Source organism: Sapajus apella, unplaced genomic scaffold (assembly GCF_009761245.1).
Source record: "Sapajus apella isolate SASKATOON/1434 unplaced genomic scaffold, GSC_monkey_1.0 scaffold2, whole genome shotgun sequence".
NCBI classification, from domain to species: domain Eukaryota; kingdom Metazoa; phylum Chordata; class Mammalia; order Primates; family Cebidae; genus Sapajus; species Sapajus apella.
The window spans coordinates 47,248,776-47,270,121 of NW_022436942.1; the positions used below are offsets into that span (position 1 = coordinate 47,248,776).

General features: G+C 38.5%; 1 protein-coding gene and 1 non-coding gene across 6 annotated transcripts in view; one reads left to right on the forward strand and one right to left on the reverse strand.

Annotated features, from left to right (window-relative positions):
* KITLG (KIT ligand) overlaps positions 1 to 10,367 on the reverse strand; it is an 84,928-nt gene extending 74,561 nt beyond the window's left edge. For 4 of the 5 annotated variants that reach the window (XM_032297208.1, XM_032297201.1, XM_032297195.1 and 1 more), the window contains exon 1: positions 9,792 to 10,367. In XM_032297208.1, coding sequence (XP_032153099.1) covers positions 9,792 to 9,806 — 15 coding nt within the window. In that variant the 5' untranslated portion in view covers positions 9,807 to 10,367. Of the gene's footprint in view, positions 1 to 7,288; positions 7,341 to 9,791 lie in introns of all 5 variants that reach the window. The other variant, XM_032297217.1, reaches the window with a different exon arrangement.
* An 803-nt stretch (positions 10,368 to 11,170) lies between these two features.
* Positions 11,171 to 11,328, forward strand: LOC116528196. Its single transcript, XR_004258918.1, has one exon. It is a non-coding gene; the product is annotated as a U1 spliceosomal RNA (small nuclear RNA).
* Positions 11,329 to 21,346: the final 10,018 nt, after the last annotated feature.

The following is a 21,346-nucleotide window of genomic DNA, read 5'->3' on the forward strand; positions in this document are numbered from 1 at the left end:
AGTCAGATGAGTCAGGCAAGGGGTTTCCATTTGACGGCTGGGAAGATGGGTGGGAGAGGCTGGTAAGGAAGCCCAGGATCCCTGACTTGTGGGAGTGTTGCTCTTCTACAACCATTAACACTTCTGGTAAGTACTGAGGAGTGTGGGGTCAGAAGCAACCCATCACTCAATCAGAGGACATAGCTTTGCCTGCTCTCAGTCCTTCTGCTGTAAGATTAAAATGCATCTTCATCTCTACACACAAATTTGAAAAAACAAAAAACAAAGGAGTTCAAAGCCTTACAGGTTGTATGTGTATGCATGCGTGTCTATATTGGTGTATTATATTGCAGTGATGAGAAGGAATCTGGCCTTTAGATTTAAATAGGGTTGGCTTCAACTCCAACCTCTTCCACTTACTTGTACTTTTTAGATTCTAATCTTGGGCAGGTTTTCTTAATCTCTCTGAACGTCAGAGTTTTCTTTTTCTTTGTTAAAAAAAATGATGCTAATAATAATATGTACTTCACAACATCTTGCTACAATCGAATGAGATACACTTGTGCAGTTTGTGGCACGGTGCTTCACTCATGGGGAGTAATTCCCATATATTAACTTCTTAATTTGTCTCATTATTTCCTTATCCAGTAAGCTGTTCTTTCACTTCTTTAACAGCTTGTCTTTGTCCTACTTTGTATAGCTATTTCCTTTCAACAGAAAGGGAAGAAAAGTGAAGGAGATAAAATTGGGAAAATTTTTAAAATTTTGCTAAGGGTGTTTATGAGTATTAAATAAGATAGATAATGCATAAATAAGAAAGCTAAGCTATTAGTCTCTAAGGACTGGTTTTAATTTTTTTTATTTATGAAAGCCCTATAGCCAAAGCCAGGAATTACTAACACTGAAGTTATTACTTACAGCATACAGATTTGTATAATGTTCTGTGATTTACTATTCTTTTGGAGAAGGAAATGATGATCTATTAAGTGCCACTTACTGTGATGTTAGACAGTCTATCTCTTTTAATTAGCACATCAATACTACTAGGTGGTGACTTCTGTGCCCATTTTAAATATTGAGAAAGTGAAGTTCAAAGAGAAAAACCTTCTGAGGTCAGTAAATGACAGAACCAATGCATTTCATCTATACCCATTCAAACCTTTGCTATTCTCTCACATCGTCTCCAATTTCACCAAGTAAAGGATGTTATACATTCACTGAAAATTAATGCTGTAAATAGTGAACAAAGTAGCCTTGCCAGTCATTAACCAAATACATCTGTGTGTATAATAGACCTAGCACAATTGTTAAAATTTTGCCATTAAAAAAAAGGCTTATAAAAAAATGTATCAGTATCTAACAACCTGAATTAGGTCTTCATTCATTTCACAACATTCCAAATGTACTTACTGAGCAGCTGGCAGGAGCCACTCTTTGAGGCAACTGCAATCATGAAATTTTTGCTGTCCAAATTCTATTACTGAAGGCTGTTTTGAATATCTGAGTTGCATTTGTTTTTGATTCAATGTTCATGTAAACAGGATGTGTATCTTTGAGGTATTAAATAAGCCACATTAAGGCACTGTGGTTAATGCCAGCTGAATCACTTTTGCAATAAACACCTGGGATTGGCAGGAGAAAAATCTTGTCTTAGTTTTCTTATCTGTGAAATGGGGTTTTAAAAAGTAATAACGACCTCTCAGAGGAAAAGTTCTATGAATTTATTAATCTTGAAACTGTTTATCAGGATGGTTTGATTTTATAACACAATGGTAGAAGCTATTTAAAATGGCTACACATTTAAATGACAAACACTTGACACATATTACAGTAAATTTCATCTCTTCAAGTTGAATTAGTATGTGTGACATTTGTACGGAAGTGCAAACAATAAATGGTCAAATCAGTCTTAGATTTAAAGTCTAATTATTTTAAAATATAAATAAATGCAGGGGCTTACAACAGGTCCTTACATTGTAAGCATTATATAAAAAATTGCTAGTATTATTAGAAGCTACTTCTAATTTTAAATTAAAGTTCTCTACAGTCAAATGTGTGTGTGTGTGTGTGTGTGTGTGTGTGTATATGATATAGAGCAAGCTTAATAAATGCCCATATATATTTTTTCCTTAAAAACCCAAGTTTCAAATAAAAAAAAGAGGTACATTATTTTTAAAGTATTATTAAAGCATAGAGTACTGTGGCTTCAGTACATTACAAACAAACAGGAACTAAAGTTTTATAAAACACTTTTCTGGGCAGGGGCTGAGAATAAATATGTATATATAATTTGTTACAAAGATAATAGAAGAATTATATAAGCCTTATTTTGTAGTTCTGTGCTTTTCTACAAAGAATTGTCATCCAAATATTAAAAATACTATGCTAATAACTTCCTTTGCATTTTTCATGCATGCTGCCTAATCCCTTTATTATCCCCTCATTTTGTTTAGTTCCCATTTTGGACCACCTGGAAGTAGGACGCACCAGCCATTCTCCTGTACTGTGATAATGTCTTTCAAACAGCAGAATGACATATGTGTTAAGGTCAGCCCTCTGACTGACAGAGCACATCAAAGATTTCTGAGTAGGGCCCACAGAATGCAGCAGTTTCCTAAAGTTGCCAGAAATCCAAACTAAAGCAATCACAGAGCTTTTGGTTGTTCATCAAAAAAGGAAATCCCTAATGTGTTTACTATTTCAGAAGCGTTAAATTGTACATTTAAAAAGAACCATAAATAATGATGTAGAAATGCCGAGGTCTGTTTTGCAGTCCTTGGACTTTCTAGATCACGTTAGAAACTATTTTATACGAAAACATCTCTACCCTGTTTTCTCCCCACTCCTCCATCTAATGTTCTGTAGTGAATATAAATTTTAACAGCCAGCACATCCATATGGATAACACATCCCAGGAGGGTGGCAAGGCCTTTATAACAAAGCACACTTTCTCTGTCACACTCTGCTTGGAAGCCAAGGAATCTGTGTGTTTTCCCAAGGCAGTTGTTTGGGAGGGCACTGAGAAAGGAGCTCCAAGTAAACAGTAGAAAACTCAGCACCACCGTAGGGCCCTAAGAGGTTCCTTCGCAATAAACCACCACTATTCAATTGTATTCCTTAGAGGCAGCCTGGTTCACTGCCACTCAAATACACACATTTAGGTGAAACCAGCCAGTAATGAGATGCGATTCAGCCCTGGAGCTGAGTAAAGACACTGAAACAGAAAGGTCCTCTGCTTTAGGGATTTTATGTCAAGGAGAAAAAAGGGGAAAGTTCTAAGCACTCACAGGGCTTATGTTCAGAAGATGAACTTCTGCCCCTGAAAAGGCAACACAGTATGGGTATATAAGACAAACATAACGCCCCCCTCCAAGCTGTGCTCTTTTCCTCCGAGGTTTGCACAGGATCGTGTTTATACAGTGGGGATATCCTTTCTGCAAAGGTGAACAAGGCTTGCTTTTTCAAGTGAGCACTGAGTTTACTGTGGTCCTTTCATGTCCTTTTACATGGTCACTCTAAGCAAACACATTCTTTGTGAGCACCGGACAAATTTTTGAGCTGCTATCTGTGTACCTGGAATACAGAAAGGCTACTTAATTGCCTTGCTTTCTTCCAATTCACCCACCCGTGTTCTAATCGGCAGCACTCAAGAGCCCCAGGGCAACAGCTACAGGGGCAAAGTCAAGTGCTAAATTCCTGCATCCAGATAACCCAATGATAGCCATTGCTACTTTTTTTTTCCCTAGACTATTGCCTCAGTTCTAAACTTCATTTTCGCGGGCAGCTCACTAGACTTTGCCAGTGCTTGGAGAAGAGCATTATCATCATTGTTATGGCCCTGCTTTCTGAGGAATCTATGTTCTCTTGGCTGGAGGAGGGTCCAGTTGATCATGGAATATTCTCATGTCAATAAGAAGACTGCCATAGCTTCTGACTGCTAAAAAAAAAAAAAAAGGCTGCTGCTAGCTACTGGGTTTGCCCTAACTCTCACCTAAGGAAAGGAGGTGAGCAAGCACCAGCCAAGGACTGACTTGGCATAGTATCATCTACAGGAACTGCCTTTCCCTGAGGCTCCCTCCTCTTTCCATCTCTGTGTCTCCATCTGCAGTCTCTCATCTTCACTATCTTCTCAGTGTTAACTTGTGGGCACTATTCAGAGATACTAAGCCCTAGAACACACACCTTGAGACAGAGCAAAGAGCAGGATCAGTTCCTCTGATTCTCCCCTCAGTGCCCTTTCTACTACATCATCAGATCCCTTCTTGGTTTTCTTTTTCCATTTTAGCTCCATGCACACAGGTACTGGAGGTTAAAGGGACAGAAAAGACAGTCAAATACAAGGAAGTATTATCTTTTGTTAGCTTATCTCTTCAGTCAGCTAACTTTGCCTTAGAGTTCTTTTTCACAGAATTAAAACATTTAGAAGAAATTGAAGATCCTCTTTAACTATAGATTTTGCTAAAACAGGAAAGTGTAAATACCATTCTCTTTATACAGAAATATCAAGTAGTAGGTGAAATGGATAAAAGTAGAACAGTCTAAATTTAAATCTCCTTCAGTTCTCCCCTTTGGCTTATTCATAATCATAAAACAATGGTTATAATGTATATTCACGCTGAAGCAATGGCTACATAAATCTGAGAACTGAAGGAAGCTTAAATGCCATCTGGTTCAAATCTCTATTTTACTAGTACTTTAGAAACAGAGAATTTTAGAACCAGAAGGTACTTAGAAATCACCTAGTCTCACTCATTTTACAGTTGAGCAAACTAAGATCTGGAGTTCAAATAATTTCCCAAAGTCCTACTATTTAGTTACAGGTTAATAAAAGAAATCAGCCTCCTGATACCCAAGCCCAAGTGACAGCCTTGAAACAAAGTAAAATGTAGACAAAGGATGAAGACAGGTACATAAAGAACAGTCTTCCTTTAAATGACACATGTTATGATTTTAAAGAAAGAGCCATGAGCCCCAACTATGAGAACATCACTCCCCCGCCTCTTTTTTCTGTAGAGAAAGAAATAGGTAGAAATGGGATGATGACAATTCTCTTCAACTCCCAGCCCCTGTAAACAGTTTTTAGTATACCCATAATTAAGTGAAAAGGCGAACACATCTTGCTGCATCTATGAATCAGAAAGGCTACAGTCAATGGTTTCTATGAAACAGAGCCTGTACAAAACAACCCTGAAGGCAGCATATATTATAAAATATCTTGGTGTTCCCTCTATTTGTTTTGTAAATTGTTCTGGCTACATACGTGACTAAGACCAAGAACAGTGTCTAAGACCAAGAACAGTCTCCTGCAGCTGCTCATGATTTATGTGGTAGAAAGAGAAAAAGATCATTCCTCAGAGATTTATATCGAAATGCCTTGCCCTAATTTACAAAAGGGAACATTAAGGTAATCCAGAAAAGAAAAAAATAAAAGTCTCAAACTTGTATAATGAAAAAAAAAATGTCACTGCACGTTGCCTGGTAAAGACAACAAAGACACCCCACAGAAATGAATGCATAGCCTCACTCAGAAAAGCAAGTGCAAGAACATTACAGATGGGAAACTGACCAAGCCTCTTTAGTCCAAAATATAATAAAATAAAACAAAATAATTCCTTAGAATCATACAAGGAGAACTTAGAAAGCAAGTGTGGAAATATGAAACTGAGTCAGCGATAGTGATATTTCCATTTATATTATCTATTCTAATGATCTCATTCATTTGTACTTTGAAATAAAAACCTTAAAGAACTTAGCATCTTTTGTGCCCACATATCACCTTTGTTTTCACATATTCCTGGATTAATGTGTATGAATTATAATCTATAAACAGGTATCAGCCTGTCATGGGAGCCACCAAATCCACAGATGTAGATTTAGGAAAACTTGGTCTCTGTGCTTAGTTCATTAGGCATCATTTACCTGCAGTAAGTCAGTTTTTCTCTGACTTGTAAAGTAGGCCAGCAGGCACTCTCTTCTCAAGAACAATAAATTCAAACTGTACATATAGTAAAGACACATATAAAATTTCATTTAGCCCATAAAACCACCATGCGAGAAAAATCTCTATAACTTTTATAATCATCATACAGATTATAAACATGGAAATCCCAAGAAGTTTAACAAACCTTTGCCTAAGATCATTTGTCTCATGACTAGTAAAACAGGAATTAGAATCTAAGTCTTCGGAAGCTATAGAGCCTAGAATCTTTCCACCAACCATATTTTAGGTGTTCCTCAGATATGGAAAGTGAAGGCCACATGTAGTGGGATTTGCCAATCCATGTAAGAAACCTCTAATACCCAGACTTCCTATTTCAGTGATAAATTTTTATATGATTTATGGTGATGGAAACATTTCAGTCACCCATTATTAAAGAACAAATGTAACCCACAATTTACTATCTTCAAATCAGTGGTTAGACATAAATAAAATTTAGCAATTTTAATTGGTTTGGCCCAGACTTTCAGATTTCCATATGGTTATTTTCCTTGTTTTATGTTACATGTAATCAACTTAGCACTTGGGTTTTGAAATCTTGGCAGAATGTATCAATTAAAAGCTACATAAATTAGAATTATTCAATGCATACATTCCAAATTGAGTGATCTTAAGGACAAGATTTTAAAAATGCTCTTTTCATAAATATGTTAATTTTCTTCTACAAAGTAAACTTGCATCGTCACCCACATGACAAACTTCATACAGATATAAAAGAGATATTTTCTTTGGAGTAGTGAAAACTAACATTCTTTTTGCTTCGCCTCTGAGAGTTAGTATGCCTAAAATGGGCTTTTCTACATTGTTTGCAAGATGAATCTTTCTTATCTCAGTATTTCTGAAACTGACAGCAGTTATGATATTTCTCATAAACCATCCCCAAACTAAAATGTAAGCACAATATTGATAAATGTAACACCGGGGACATTAAGCTAACGGTGCTCTTAACCAAATTTTAATCAGTGTTGCAAAATATGGTAACTTGATTGATATTTAATATGATATATCAGAATATTATGTTTAAAAAATAGTTATACATTGAAAGAGATGTTCTTACTAAGCCCAAGCCACAGTTACTTCTAGAAACTATAAAACCACACAATCTGAATAAAATACAATCAAACAGAAATATGAAAAACTCAAAAGCCATTCATTTCTGTAGAATGGTGATTAAATTTATTGTCACAAAATTGCTCCACATGGCTGTTGCCTGTGTCATTATATTCGAAATAGTGAAGTGTACCACATGTGCTAAATGAATGAATCATTCATCAAACCCCAAGTGGTTGTTGATGGAATTTTCACACTTACTTAGCTTGACTGAAAGGCCAGAATACCTGGAGTCCCCATGATTCTTGGAGAGCTGTGTGATTCAAATTAAAACCCATTTAAAAATATTATTAAGTTCTTTTTTTACATATGAGATAGTAGGAGAGTATAGAACCAGTAGCTTTATAATAGAACCATGATATTGATGCCATGTTTATTAATGACTATTTAAACTATTAAATATTAATAGATATTCTTCCCTGGTGAGGATAACATTAGATTCAGAACAATCGATCCTACTGCTTATGTCCAGTTTACATAGGCTACTTTCCATCCATGCAGCATTGCTGCACAGAAAATTTTTATTTTTATTTTTATTTTCTTTGTAATTTTTGAATTAGAAAATTTAACAATATGAAAGAGGATCTAATTCCTCTCCTCTGTTTCCACAGATTATCTTCTTGATTTTGGGCTATTTCTAGGGTCCCCTTTTTCAGTGACTGTGGAATTGCTAGAAGTATTCTTAAAACCTTGAAGGTCATTAGATCCTGGGCAATGAATGCCTTCATTCAACAAGGGCACTGCCCTCCTTTGCCTGCAAGCCGTTTAACATCAGCAAGTTCCCCCAAAGGGCCTGCACTTTAACTTGTGTGATGTGTGACCGAACAGGTCACATATCTAAAATACTTAGCTTTCTCAAATGTCTCTGGTCGGCAGCACTGAGTCACTAATGCCACAGCCACAATGTTTCAGACTAGATTGACCTCTTTCTAGTTTTCAATGGAATTATTCCATGTAATCCGATTTACACAGCCATTTAATCAAAGCGAGAAAGGAGATTACAGAGCTCACATTTGTTTTGCAAAGCAAGGGTGCAAGGATAATCAATTCTACTGCTTCTCAAAGTGACTTGATAGTACATCACCCCCTGCCCCACCCCCGCTTTGGAGTGTTGGACGTTAACCTTAGCTGTCTCTTGCGTTCTGATTTGAGTAGGAAGGTTTAGGCTCTTTTCTTGAACTAGAAGGTAGCAGCTTTTTCCCCCAGATCTCACCACTACCATTCATGTGAACAGATGCTACTATTTTTATAAGTCTCTACCCTTCTTGTAATTCCGCAGAAAGCTTGTCTAAATCAAGAGATTACAATGAAACTTTTCTTTTGTTGCAAGTATCTTTAACATTTGCATTTCAACAGCACACTGTGGTGATTCCAGGTGTGGTGCTCAATGCCTTGCCTGAAAGCTAAACTGCTTGCCAGAGAGGCGAGAGGCACACCACTTCTTTTCTCTTGGAGAGTGCTCTAGAGACTATGCAAGCCTCTTTTAGCCAGGCAATGTCCTTTTCCCCTGCCTTTTACCAACACAGGTACAAGGGACTAGAGTCTTGCAACTTTCTTCCTAATGGGTACATTTTCAGGCCTAGAAATCTGTATAAAATATGATGCTAAGCAGGTCATTTGATAAAGCATTTTGAGCACATTGATGCCTTCATGCTAAACCGGCGATTTGTACAAACACCCCGATTTCCTTTTCCCCCACCCATTCCACCCCTTGTACACATTTCAGGAATTGCAATCTCCGACAGAACCTCAGGGGGTTGAAAGGGCAACCCTTACCCAACCTGCGGTAGATAACACATAATTTCTAAGGGTTAGGAGTGAGAGGAGGTAAGAATCAACAATGGTGAAGAGAACCGTGGATAGGGGCACCGTGGCGGCTCTTTCTAAACGAAGAACCAGTTATTTTTGTTTCTAAGGGGGAAAAAAATTTAACTGTCTCTCTGGGCAGTGTTTTACCCACAGTGCTTTATTTATAATGCAGAATTTAGCAGCTCTAGGAATTATCTCAGTAACTATCATTTAGAGGTGTCTATTTCATAAAAAGCCTTTATCTCTGCTGAAATGGAAAAAGGTGCATGCATTGTGGAGGTAATAGAGCCCACATAGAGTCGCAAACTAGGCAGACACCGCCGAGAGCCAAGTTTCCGCGGCAGGCCAGGCAGGTTCCCGCCCCACCGAGAGCTGCGGCTTAGGAGCTCCGCGTTGGCTTCGCTCCCGCAGCTGCACCCGCGTCCGCGCTGCGCTCGGTGCCGGCGCCCACCTCGGGACTACACAAATAAATCAGAGTGCGAGAGCCAGCGAGGATGGCGCGTGGGGAGCTGTTTCATAATCTCCCGGAATGCACGGGAAAACGTCTCCTATGCAAAGGCATGCCTTCCGTGATAACTTAAAATTCCTTAAAGCAAAAGCCGACCGATCCTTCTACCAGACGGGAATTGCGGTTTCCGACTGACAGCTCCAAACTTCCCTGCTAAGGCTCCAAACTTGACACCGGCTCCCTCTCAGCACTCCCCCTCCTTTTCTCCCTGGCTCACCCGGCTCGGGATCGCACACCACGCCGGCCTCCCCCGCACCCTCTTGGTTCACCCGGCAGGCACAGCCCTGCACGCCCCAGCTGCAGGTCCCAGGACGCGCCCGCTTCCCCGGGGCACCGGGCGCGATTTATCTTGGAAAGCCCGCGAGCTCTTGGGCGCGCCCTACTCACTTGTGTCTTCTTCATAAGGAAAGGCAGCGCTGCGATCCAGCACGAGCAGTGGTGTGGCGACTCCGTTTAGCTGTTCTGGAGCTCCAGCATACTGCACGAGCAGCGGCGGCAGATAGTCCACGCATTGGGTAGCCCGAGCGCAGCGCCCTCTCGACTGTCCGTGCTTCCTGCGGCGCTTCTAGTCTAGGCGCGAGGCGGCGAGCAAGCCCGGCTGCCGACTCGCCCGCGCTTTTATACAGTTCCCTCCCGCCTGCTCCGGACACGCCTCCTTCCCTTCCGGAGCCCCGGGTAGGCGAGAAGCTGGCAAAGGCGAGGAGGGAAGAATCGGGAGGACAGCCAGACGCTGTAAATGACCCAGAAGTTGGGGAGATTAAGCCAACCGCGTCCCCTCGCCTGGGGGCCCCGGACTTGCACCGGCTGGAGGCCGCGAAGGCGGGGATACAGAGGGCGAAGCTTGGCACCAAGCAGCTACTGCTCGAGACGAGTCCCAGCTCAGCCTCCCGGACCCGCCGGGGCTCACCTGGCACCCTCGGGGACAGAAGAAATACCTCTCGCGCAGGAGAGGGCTCGGAGCTCCCTCTTTATAAAGAGTCAATGAAGGAGAGGAGTCTGGGAGGTTCAGAGCAAAGAATTCACCCTGCCTGCCTTAAGGAAATAAAGTTTAATTGCGACCTGCAGTTAGGCTATTGTCCTATCCCCTTTATTTTTTTAAACAATTACTTTAGTGAATGAATATTTAATAATTTCAAAAATTGTTGACTCAATGTTAAGTATTGCAAGGTGAGACGCTTCTTTCAGAATGGTTTGTTACTGTGTCTTTAGAAATTAAGATTGAAAGAGAAGCGATAGATTATTAAACTGCAGGTCACCAACATAGCAAGGTTTTGAAAGTTGTACTTTTTTGAACGGAAAGATAATGCAACCACGATAACAATAGCTAATACTATTATGTGATTCACTTATTCATATACCGCGTGCCAGGCTAAGAACTACACATAGATTATCTCATTAAATTCTTTCATCAAATCTATTAATATAGATCTTATTATTTTATTCCCATTTTATGGACAATGAAATGCAAGCTTAGGTTAATTTTCCTGACCAACCATGTCTAGTAAATGGCAGAGCTGTAATTTAAATCTGGAGTCCCAGCTGTATAGTCTTTAAAAAAAAAATACTTTAAGCAAATATTTTATCGATTCTCCAAAATGTGTCTATTTTTGTTTGTATAACTGGAGAATATTGCAAAGCATTTCATTATTTTTTAAAAGAAAATATTAGCTGAACATTAACATCAGTAATCTTTAGAAGAAAGAATAATGTATGAGTTTAGGAATTAGTTATTTTGATAGTAGAGTACGATTCCAAATTTGCCTTAATTAATTCAGGTGTGTTTGTTAAAAATGAATATGCCAAACCTATAACCAGGGTGAGGCTTATCCATTTCACTCCAGATGTGCTGACCTCTGTGATTTCCCCAAATGTGGGAAATTCGACTGCATAATTTAGTGGAGGACTGCGTTCTCACTTTCTCATGTTAGAAAAAAATATGTATAGACAGCACATTAATCATGATTCCAAGTTGATAGTTGCTTAGAAAGATTTTTATACATCACATACTCTTACTCAGAATTAGTACAAATATGTCAAACATCAAATATCAAAATTAGCTGCTTAATTTGGATACTGGAGGCATAACAAATGATTGTTTTCTTTTCCTTTAAGGTTTATTTTTATTTTTTATTTTTTAGGCAGAGTCTTACTCTGTCTCCCAGGCTGGAGTGAAGTGGCGCAATCTCAGACCACTGCAACCTCTGCCTCCCGGGTTGCTGGGATTACAGGCATCTACCACCAGGCCCAGGTAATTTTTTGTATTTTTTTTAGTAGAGACAGGGTTTCACCATGTTGGCCAGGCTGGTCTTGAATTCCTGGCCTCAGGTGATCCGCCCACCTCGGTTCCCGAAGTATTGGGATTACAAGCGTGACCCACCATGCCTGACCTCTTTAAGGCTTTTTTGAAGTCAAGCATTTTATTTTTTTCTCCAGCTTTATTAAGTTGTATTTGACAATAATAGTACCTATTTACCATGTACAATATAGTATTCTGCTTATGTATACATTGTGAAGTTATTAAAACAGGCTAAATAACATATCCATCACCTCACATACATTTTTGGGAGATGAGAATTTTTAACATCTACTCTTTGCAGTTTTGAAGTTCCTCAGTATATTTGGGGAATTGATTCCTAGACCTTTCAGGTATACCAAAATCTGCATATATTCAAGTCTCACAGTCAAACCTGCACAACCTGCAGACACAGAAAATCAGCCCTACTTATACATGGATTTTACATCTCTAGCATACTGTATTTTCTATCTGAGTTTGAAAAAAAATTGCATATAAATAGACCCACACAGTTCAAACCTGTGTCGTTCAAGGGTCGACTATATACAGTACATTATTATTAACTGTAGTTATCATGCTATACAATAATCTCCAGAACTTGTTCATCCTAACTAAAACTTTGTACCCTTTTACCACCATTTTCCCCCCAATAAAAAATATTTAGTGTCAATTTAAACTCACTTTAATGTATAACACTAAGTAAATAACAAGCAATACTAAAGGAGGACAGATAGGACAAAAATAATCAAAATGGTATGAGAATTACTGAAACCTGGGAATCATAGATCTAACCGTATGGATGTTATGATAACAATAGGAAGAAATGGCCTAATTAGTTGGACCAGGTTTAAAGAAACCAGGCAGTGTTCCCAACAGAAATTCAGTTCAATTTCTTGTCATTCAACTCAAAAACACATGCTATATTCATCTCCAACAATACATTCTCACTCTCCTCTCGCTTTTCCTCCCTCCTTCCATTCTTTTCCCTGTCAGTTCTGTCTCCTCCTCCCACCTCCACCATTCCCTGGTTCTAGCTTCATTAATATTACTGACTTTCTCATCCATAACTATGCCTTTTATTTTGCTCATACTGCTGCATTGCAGCTTTGTTGTGTGACAATGTTACTTGAAATTAAATCAAGAGAATGCCAAAGCAGATATCCAAGGGATTAGAAAGAGCTAATATGCAAATAAAAGATTTTAGGTAGGTTTATGTGGAAGTCAGAAATGGGTCAGAATAACTGAGATCTCTCCTTAAAACTGGCTTTTGATAGGGGATGCAGACCAGCATTCAGTTGCTTGGCAGAAGAAAAATTGAACAAGAGGCAGGGCTATGTCCCAAGGGGACAGGAGGCATGGGGAATGTTTTCTTATGGAAATAGCAAGCTACTATTACACAGCTCAGGGAGTTCAACATTTAACACACTGGGTAGAAAATTATCCATAATTATCTAATTTTTACTTGCATACTTTCAATAATATTTGTCAGTCATGCTATTATTGATTAATTCAATTTTGAAAAGCTTTTTTCCTGAGCTTTATCATTTTTGGTGCTGGTAAGAGGCAGGTTTAATTTCAGCAAATAAGTCTTACAAATCTTGCTTTGTGCATGTGAAATATCTCTTGTTCATTCACTATTTTGTGGATATCTTCTTTTAGACACACATATTGTTTTCAATTTTTTTTAATTACTGTCACAAACTGAAACTTATTGTCTGACCAAGTCAGACCAGAGGCAGGCCATCTATATCTGTCTTTGACTGGAGGAGGGGGGAAAGGAGAAGAATGACTCTTTGATCATGAAACTTCCTCTACTGAAAGCTCTTTGGTGGCTTGCCATTGCTCTTGGAATAAAGAAGTTAGCACCTTAGTAAAGCCTTCAAGGCCTCCAGGATCTGGCCTCTCCCTTCCTCTTTAAGGTCAACTCATTATGCTCCCCTTTTTCCAGGGCCAAGGCCCTTCTGTCCTCATAAGCATTTGCAGATACCCTTCCTTCTGCGTCTCTTTGGACCACTTTGTTTCATCCTATCTTTGAGCCTAGTAAGTATGTACTCATCACTTAGATCTCAACTCAGTATTTCCTATATTTCCTTCCTCAAGGATTCTTTCCTGATCTCTTTGCTTGTCAGTTCTCCTCTTATTATAAAGTCAAGCATGAATTACCTATTATTTAAAAAATAACTTCAGTTTTATATTTGTTTGTTTGACTATTTGGTTAAAGTCACTATGAGTGTCCTTGCTCATTATTTTATTTTCAATATTTAGCACAGTGAAAAGAACAGAGTGAATCTTTTAAATATTAGTCAACTAGGTTGCTGTTGCCACATGTAAGCTAGAAATTGGTCTAAGCCCTTAGTTTATACTATGTCAATAACTTCTTATCACAATCATGTAAGGAAGGGAATTTTTATCTTTTCTACTTGATAAATAAGGAAAATGAGGATCAGTTAAGTACAGTGATTTGCTCAAGATCCTTCAATTGATAAGTGGGAAGACCATGATCTAACCCAGACATATGAACTGTGGTTAGGGTTTTTTTTTCTTAATTTGCTTAGCACACTTTCCTGTCACTCTTCTTCCATTCTTAGCACTCACTTTTACTTAGAGAATTCAGAGTATTCCATATCTTTCAGGAGAGACTATCATTCACATGGCTCTGTTTTCCCACCTCCTCCCTCCACTACAGGAGATAGGCGTAGTACCCTGATCTGGCTAGTCCTGATTGGTTGAAGAATGGGTACATCACATGAGGTGGGCCAATCAGAATCCACTGTGGGATTTTCTGCTAGAGCCAATGGGGAACACTATCTCTTCCCTTCTCTTTGGAGTTTCCAAACTACAAGAATGTAAAGTTCTCTTTGCCTATGTGAAGATGTATCATTTTGCCAGCCTTGAAATGATGAAATTCATAAGTTCACAGAGTATTCTTTGAATAATATAATTTTTCTAGTATTCAGAAAACAACAACAAGCTTATTTGTCTAGTTCAGGGTTTTTCTTGATTATGATATAAGGATTAGCAGTATTGTCAAGGATAGTGTATTTGTCCATTTGTGTTACTATAAAGGAATACCTAAGACTGGATATTTTTTAAAGAAGAGAGGTTTAATTGGTTCACAGTTCTACAGGATGTACAGGAAGCATGGTCTTGGCATTTCCTTCTGGTGAGGCCTCAGGAAGCTTACAATCCTGGAGGAAGGTAAAGAGGAAACAGCTGTGTCAGAAGGCAGGAGCTAGTGCAACAGAGTGAATGGGGGAGGAAGTCTCAGACTTTTAAACAACCAGATCTTTCACAAACTAACTGAGCAAGAACTCAGTCATTACCAAAGGCATGGTGCTAAACCATTCATAAAGGGTCCACTCCCATGATCCAATCACCTGCCATCAGGCCCCACCTCCAACAATGAGAAACATATTTCAACATGAGATTTGGAGGGAGATTATGAGAAACCATATCATTCTGCTTTTGGCCACCCAAATGCCATGTCCCTCTCTCATTTCAAAATGCAATCATGCTTTCACAATAGTACCCCTAAGTCTTAACTCATAAGTTCCAAATCCCATGTCCAAAGTCTCATCTGAAGATGAGTTCCTTCTACTTAATCAGCCTGTAAGATAAAAAATAAGTAATTTACTCCCAAGATACAATAATAGTACAGGCATTGGGCATATGTTCCCATTCCAACAGGGAGAAATTGGCCAAAAGAAAGGAGCTACAGTCCAATGCAAGTTTGAAACCCAGCAGGGCAGTAATTCTATCTGAAAGCTCCAAAATGATCTTCTTTGACTCCATGACCCACATCCAGGGAACACTGGTGCAAGATCTCCCAAGGTCTTGGGCAGTTCCGCCTCTGTAGCATTGTGGGTGCAAACCCTGTGGCATGCTCTCCTGGGTTGGAGTTGAGTGCCTGAGGCTTTTCAGGTTCAGGATGCAAGCTACTTGTAGATCTACCATTCTTGCATCTGGAAGATGGTGGCTCCTTTCCCACAGCTCCACTAGGCAATGACCTAGTGGGGAATCTGTTTAGGGTCTTGGATAATAATACATCTTGGAAACCCTACATTTTTTGCCTGTACTGCCCTACTAGAGGCTTCCTGTGAGGGCTCCACCCTTGTAGCAGGCTTCTGTCTGGGCACCCAGGCTTTCTTGAATGTTCTCTGAAATCTAGGAGGGAACTGCCAAGCCTCCTTCACTTTTGCATTCCATGCACCTGCAGGCTTAACACCACATGGAAGCGACCAAGGCTTACAGTGGCTTATGGTCTCAAAAGCAGTATCTGGGGCTCTTTGAGCGGAGTCCAGAGCCAGAGCAACCAGTATGTGGGGAGCAGTGACCTGCGGCTGCATAGGGTAGTGGGGCCCTTGGCTTGGCCTGAAAATTCACTTGTCCCTCCTAGGATTCTGGGCTTGTGATGGGAGGCACTGCTTCAGAGGCTTCTAAAATGCCTTTGAGGCCTTTTTCTCATTAACTTGGATATTAGCTCTTGGCTCCTTTTTAGTTATGCTAATCTCTCTAGCAAGTAGCCACTCCAAAGTCTGCTTGTATTGTCTCCTGAAAATGACTTTTCCTGTTCTATTGCATGGACAGGCTGCAAATTTTCCAAATTTTTTTTTTAGCTCTGCTTCCCTTTCAAATGTAAGTTCCAACTTTAAGTTCTTTCTTTGCTTCTGCATCTGAGTGTAGATTGTTAGAAGCAGCCAGGCCATATCTTAATCACTTGCTGCTTAGAAATTTCTTCCACCATATATCGTAAGTCATCACCCTTTAGTTCAAAAGTATACAGATCTCTAGGGCATGAACACAATGAAGCCAAATTCTTTGATAGGGCATAACACGAGTGACCTTCCTTCCAGTTGCCAATAATTTCCTTATTTCCACCTAAGACCTCTTCAGCCTGGCCTTCACTATTCACGTGTCTATCAGTGTTTTGATCACAACAATTTAACCATTCTTTAAGAAGTTCCACATTTTCCCTTATCTTCCTGTCTTCTTCTGAGTCCTCCAAATTCTTTCAGCCTCTGCCTGTTACCAGTTCCAAAGCTGCTTCCACATTTTCAAGTATCTTTATAGCAAAATCCCACTCCCTAGTACTAATTTTCTGTGTTAGTTTATGTTACTATAAAGGAATGCCTGATACTGGGTAACACATAAATAAAAAGAGGTGTAATTGGCTCAGAATTCTGCAGAATGTACAGGAAGTATAGTACTGAAACCTGCTTCTGGTGAGGCCTTAGGAAGCTTGCAATCATGGTGAAAGATTAAGGGAGCAGATGTATGGGACAGCAAGAGTGAGAGCAACCTAGCAAGTAGAAGGAGGTCCCAGAGTTTCAAACAAACAGATCTTGCATGAACTAATTGAGTAAGAACTCACTCATCACCAAGGAGATGGTGATAAACCATTCATGAAGGATCCACCCAGATGATCCAATCACCTCCCACCAGACCCCACCTCCAACACTGAGAATCATAATTCAACATGACTTTATAAGGTACAAACATTCAAACCATATCAGATAGTAAATACTTACATTGTTGGTGGTTGGCTTTCCCCCCCTTTATACAATGCCTAAAAATTAATCGTACAATCAATTTAAAGATCAACAGTAAATAATTACATTCCTGAAAAATTTTGAGCTTGTATAATAACATATCTTAGAAATTTTTATTCTTACCCCTCTTGTGAAGCTCTAGAAATATTCATATTAACTCAGAATGTTCTATTTCATCTGATCAATAAACATTTATCACATAGTAAATGGAATTTGTTTGACAAAAAATTAAAAAAGGCATGAGTGTCCCTGGAGATAATTATGATATGGATAAGTAATTATATTTCATACCTATCAAATAATCAAGAAGCAAGCTTAGCTGTTCACTGCTTGTAACAAGAATGAAGTCCAGTGGAAGGAAAATTACTTTATTCCAGGGCTTGCGGTGAGGAAATGGCCAAGGATAGTGCCTTACAGAAACCATTTCAAACTTTAGGCTGGGGAGGAGGGCTTAAAAAGGGAAATTGGAATGGGATGCATGCTGGAGTGGGGCTGGGTACAAGGTCTGTGTGTCTGGTTCCAGTGGCTATCTTGAGTTGTGGTTCGCCTAGAGTGCAGGCTGGTATCATCTTAACAATGGTCGGGTTGTTGACTAACTACCTTGAGGTAATCTCTGAAATTTTGTGTTTGGGTCTTCATACCTTGTCTGTCTCAAAATTAGATTCTCGAACTTCTAATTAAACACAGCTTCTAAGTGTGCATGGTGTAAGTTTAACAAGTATACAGTTAGATAAATGTTCATAATATTAAGGAAGTGTGTGGTGAGAGAGGAACATAGCATTCCAAAGAACATTTCAAGGCTATAATTTAAGACTAAGGAATAAAAAAAAGAAAGTTTCTGCAGTTTGTTTCAAGGTTACATGTAGCAACTGGGGGAAAGGAGAAAAAGAAAGAAGAAAAAGACAATTCTCAAAAGAAGAGATACAAATTGCCAACAAACATATGAAAAATGTTCAACATCGGCTGGGCACTGTGGCTTACACCTGTAATTCCAGCACTTTGGGAGGCCCAGGAGGGCAGATCATGAGGTCAGGAGTTTGAGACCAGCCTGACCAAACATGGTGAAACCTCATCTCTACTGAAATACAAAAATTAGCTGGGCATGGTGGTATGCACCTGTAATCCCAGCTACTCAGAGGCTGAGGCAGGAGAATTGCTTGAACCCAGGAGGCAGAGGTTGCAGTGAGCCGAGATCATGCATTGTACTCCAGCCTGGTGACAGAGTGAGACTCTCTCTCAAAAAAAAAAAAAAAAGAAAGAAAGAAAAAGGAAATTGCTCAACATCACTAATTAAATGGAAATGAAAATTAAAGCCACAATGAGATACCACCTTACTCCTGCAAGAATTACCAGAGTTAAAAAAATCAAAACAATAGTTGTTTGTGTGGATGTCATGAAAAGGAAACACTATACTGCTGGTAGAAATGTAAAGTAGTACCACCACTATGGAAAACAGTATGGTGATTCCTTAAAGAATCGAGGGTAGAATTTCCATTTGATCCAGCAATCCCACTACTAGATATCCACCCAGAGGATACTTGCATATACAAGTTTATAGCAGCACAATTAGCAATTGCAAAAATAAGGAACCAGTCTATTTTTTTGGGGACTTGGAGTCAAGACTGAGAGGGGGTGAAAGATAAAAGACTACAACATTGGGCACAGTGTACACTGCTCAGGTGACAGGTACACCAAAATCTCAGAAATTACCACCAAAGAACCTATCCATGTAACCAAAACCACCTGTTCCCCTAAAACTATTGAAATTAAAAAAGAAAAAGGAAAAGAAAATTTCTAATGTATTTTGAAGCTAAAGTGCTTTTACATTATTGGTCATCATGAACCAATGATCCAATGATCCATAAGAAAGTGAGATTACCAAGAACATCTAAAGGAATACAGTTATTTACACATTCTAGTAGGAACTGGAGGGAAAATAAATCCAGGGGATTTTAGAGACAGGATTTCCCGGTGTATTTCAAAAGTACAAATTCAGCTGTGCAGAGAAAACTCCAATTATTTATTCCTTAATCCCCTTGCTTGTAAAATATTTTTTAATACTTCCAGATGATACCATTTTCTTCAAAGCACATGATTAATAATTAAATAATAACGGATTTTCTCTAAATTATTATTTTATTATTTAATAATTTCCTCTAAAACATATTATTCTTTTCTATTGTCACTGCCCTACTTCAGAGTCTCTGGAATCTCACCTAAACTATTTACCAATGATCTTCCTATTCTTGGTCTTTTATTACTACAGTCCATTTTAACATTGCTGCCAAAGTTACAGCTGCACATGTAAAAATCTGGACATGTCACTTTTCTGTCTGTGATAGTATTTTTACCCTTGGTACCTAGAGAATAAAATCTAGGGCTCCTTACAATTTGGCCACAATATTTATAGTTCTGTAAGCTCATCTGTTCGGTTACCCACCTCCTTCCAAATAGCCATATTGAACTTCTCAACATTTTCTCTTTAACATCTTTGTTCCTCTGCCCACATTGTTTCTTTAGCATGGAGTAGCTTTTCATCCATTTCTGCCTGAAATCTCCTTTTCATGAATCAAAGCCTGGTTCAAATATCACTTTCTCTTTGAAGCAGAGTGGTTGCTCATTCCTTACAATCTTAGGTTTACTGTTAATGGGAAAATTAATTTGTAGTACATAAGCCTCTACTAAGTGAAAGAGAGGCTCTTGCTCAAAATGTGCTGAGTGAAAGAAGAGCACAAGTTATAGAAATTTGATGGGAACATTCTAGAGAGAGAATACACATATAGGACTTGATAAAAATTTACTATGCTTTCTCTTTTTTTATAACTAAAAGTTTTATTAACATAAATTTTTGTGACTCAAAATTTAGAAACTAGCGAAAATTTAGAGATTTTTAGGAACTGTGAGTTTGTGAGTTATTTTATGAACACAGGTTTTAAAACTAGAAGAAAATTTTGCTAAAATGTAGTTTACACAATTTGCAGATGATGAAACTGAGGTTACAGATGGGCTAAATTATGAAAGAATGAGGAATAGAACCCACACCTTCAGACCTGACTTATGCAACACCTTCTGGTTAGCCCGGAAGTAGTAGTTCCAAGGAATCAAGATCAAAGAGTAAATAGTCTAGCGTGTTTACAGTAAAGAGTGACTTATTGTTAATGAGACAATAGTTTTAAGATTATTCAGAGAGGAATTTCTAGAGAAGAAGAAAAGGTGGAATTGATTTTCTAAATGATACGTATTTCTACAAATATACTTTTTTTTATATTCTGTATTCCTAGAATAAAGGAGACTGTTGAATGCATACATTTTAGATGCTCAAATATAATGTAATGCCACAATTTTAATATATTTTACCACAGGTCTCTCTTCTTCATAACCTCTTAAATATATATTACATAATTTTACATTTAGGCATCATTTTAGTTTATGATATTTTCTATGTCTCAAAACTTTTATTTGTACTAGATAAATTAATTTAGTTTGGTGTTTATGGCAGCAATATTATTCTTTTTTGGTTATTTGATTTTTAAAAAGATTCGTGACTTCAACTGTGGCAATGTTGTTTTTCATATTCTACTTTTGAAACGTGTCCTCTAGTGAATCATTTAAATAAGAAATTTTTAGAGCATGGCTTATTTCTTAATTGACAAGTTTGTTTTGCCTCACTCTTGAAACGGCAAAGTTAATAAAGGGTGTACGTATACAGATAAAAGAAATGTTTTGAAAAGCTCTGTCACAAGACACAATACAACTCCCATGGCGTCTTTTCCTATGGAAAGTATAAACAGGGAATACTGAGAAGCTAGCAAACATTTGGAGCTTACTTTCTTCTTTCTGCCTTTTTTTGTGGGTTTGGGGTGGATAAGGAATGAATATGACATTAAAGCAACTAGGGAACAGATAACTTTTACCATTGTGGGTTCCACAGTCTGAAATAGGCATTGCAATATTTCTTTTCTTTTTTATGTGTGGATGTGCAACTTAGATAAGTTGCAGATTTTTCATGTCTCCTTTCAACGTCATCAGGCCACTTATCAAGTTTGCATAAAATACATTTGTTAACAATGTACCTCATTGTCTGAGTTTTCTCTCAGCTG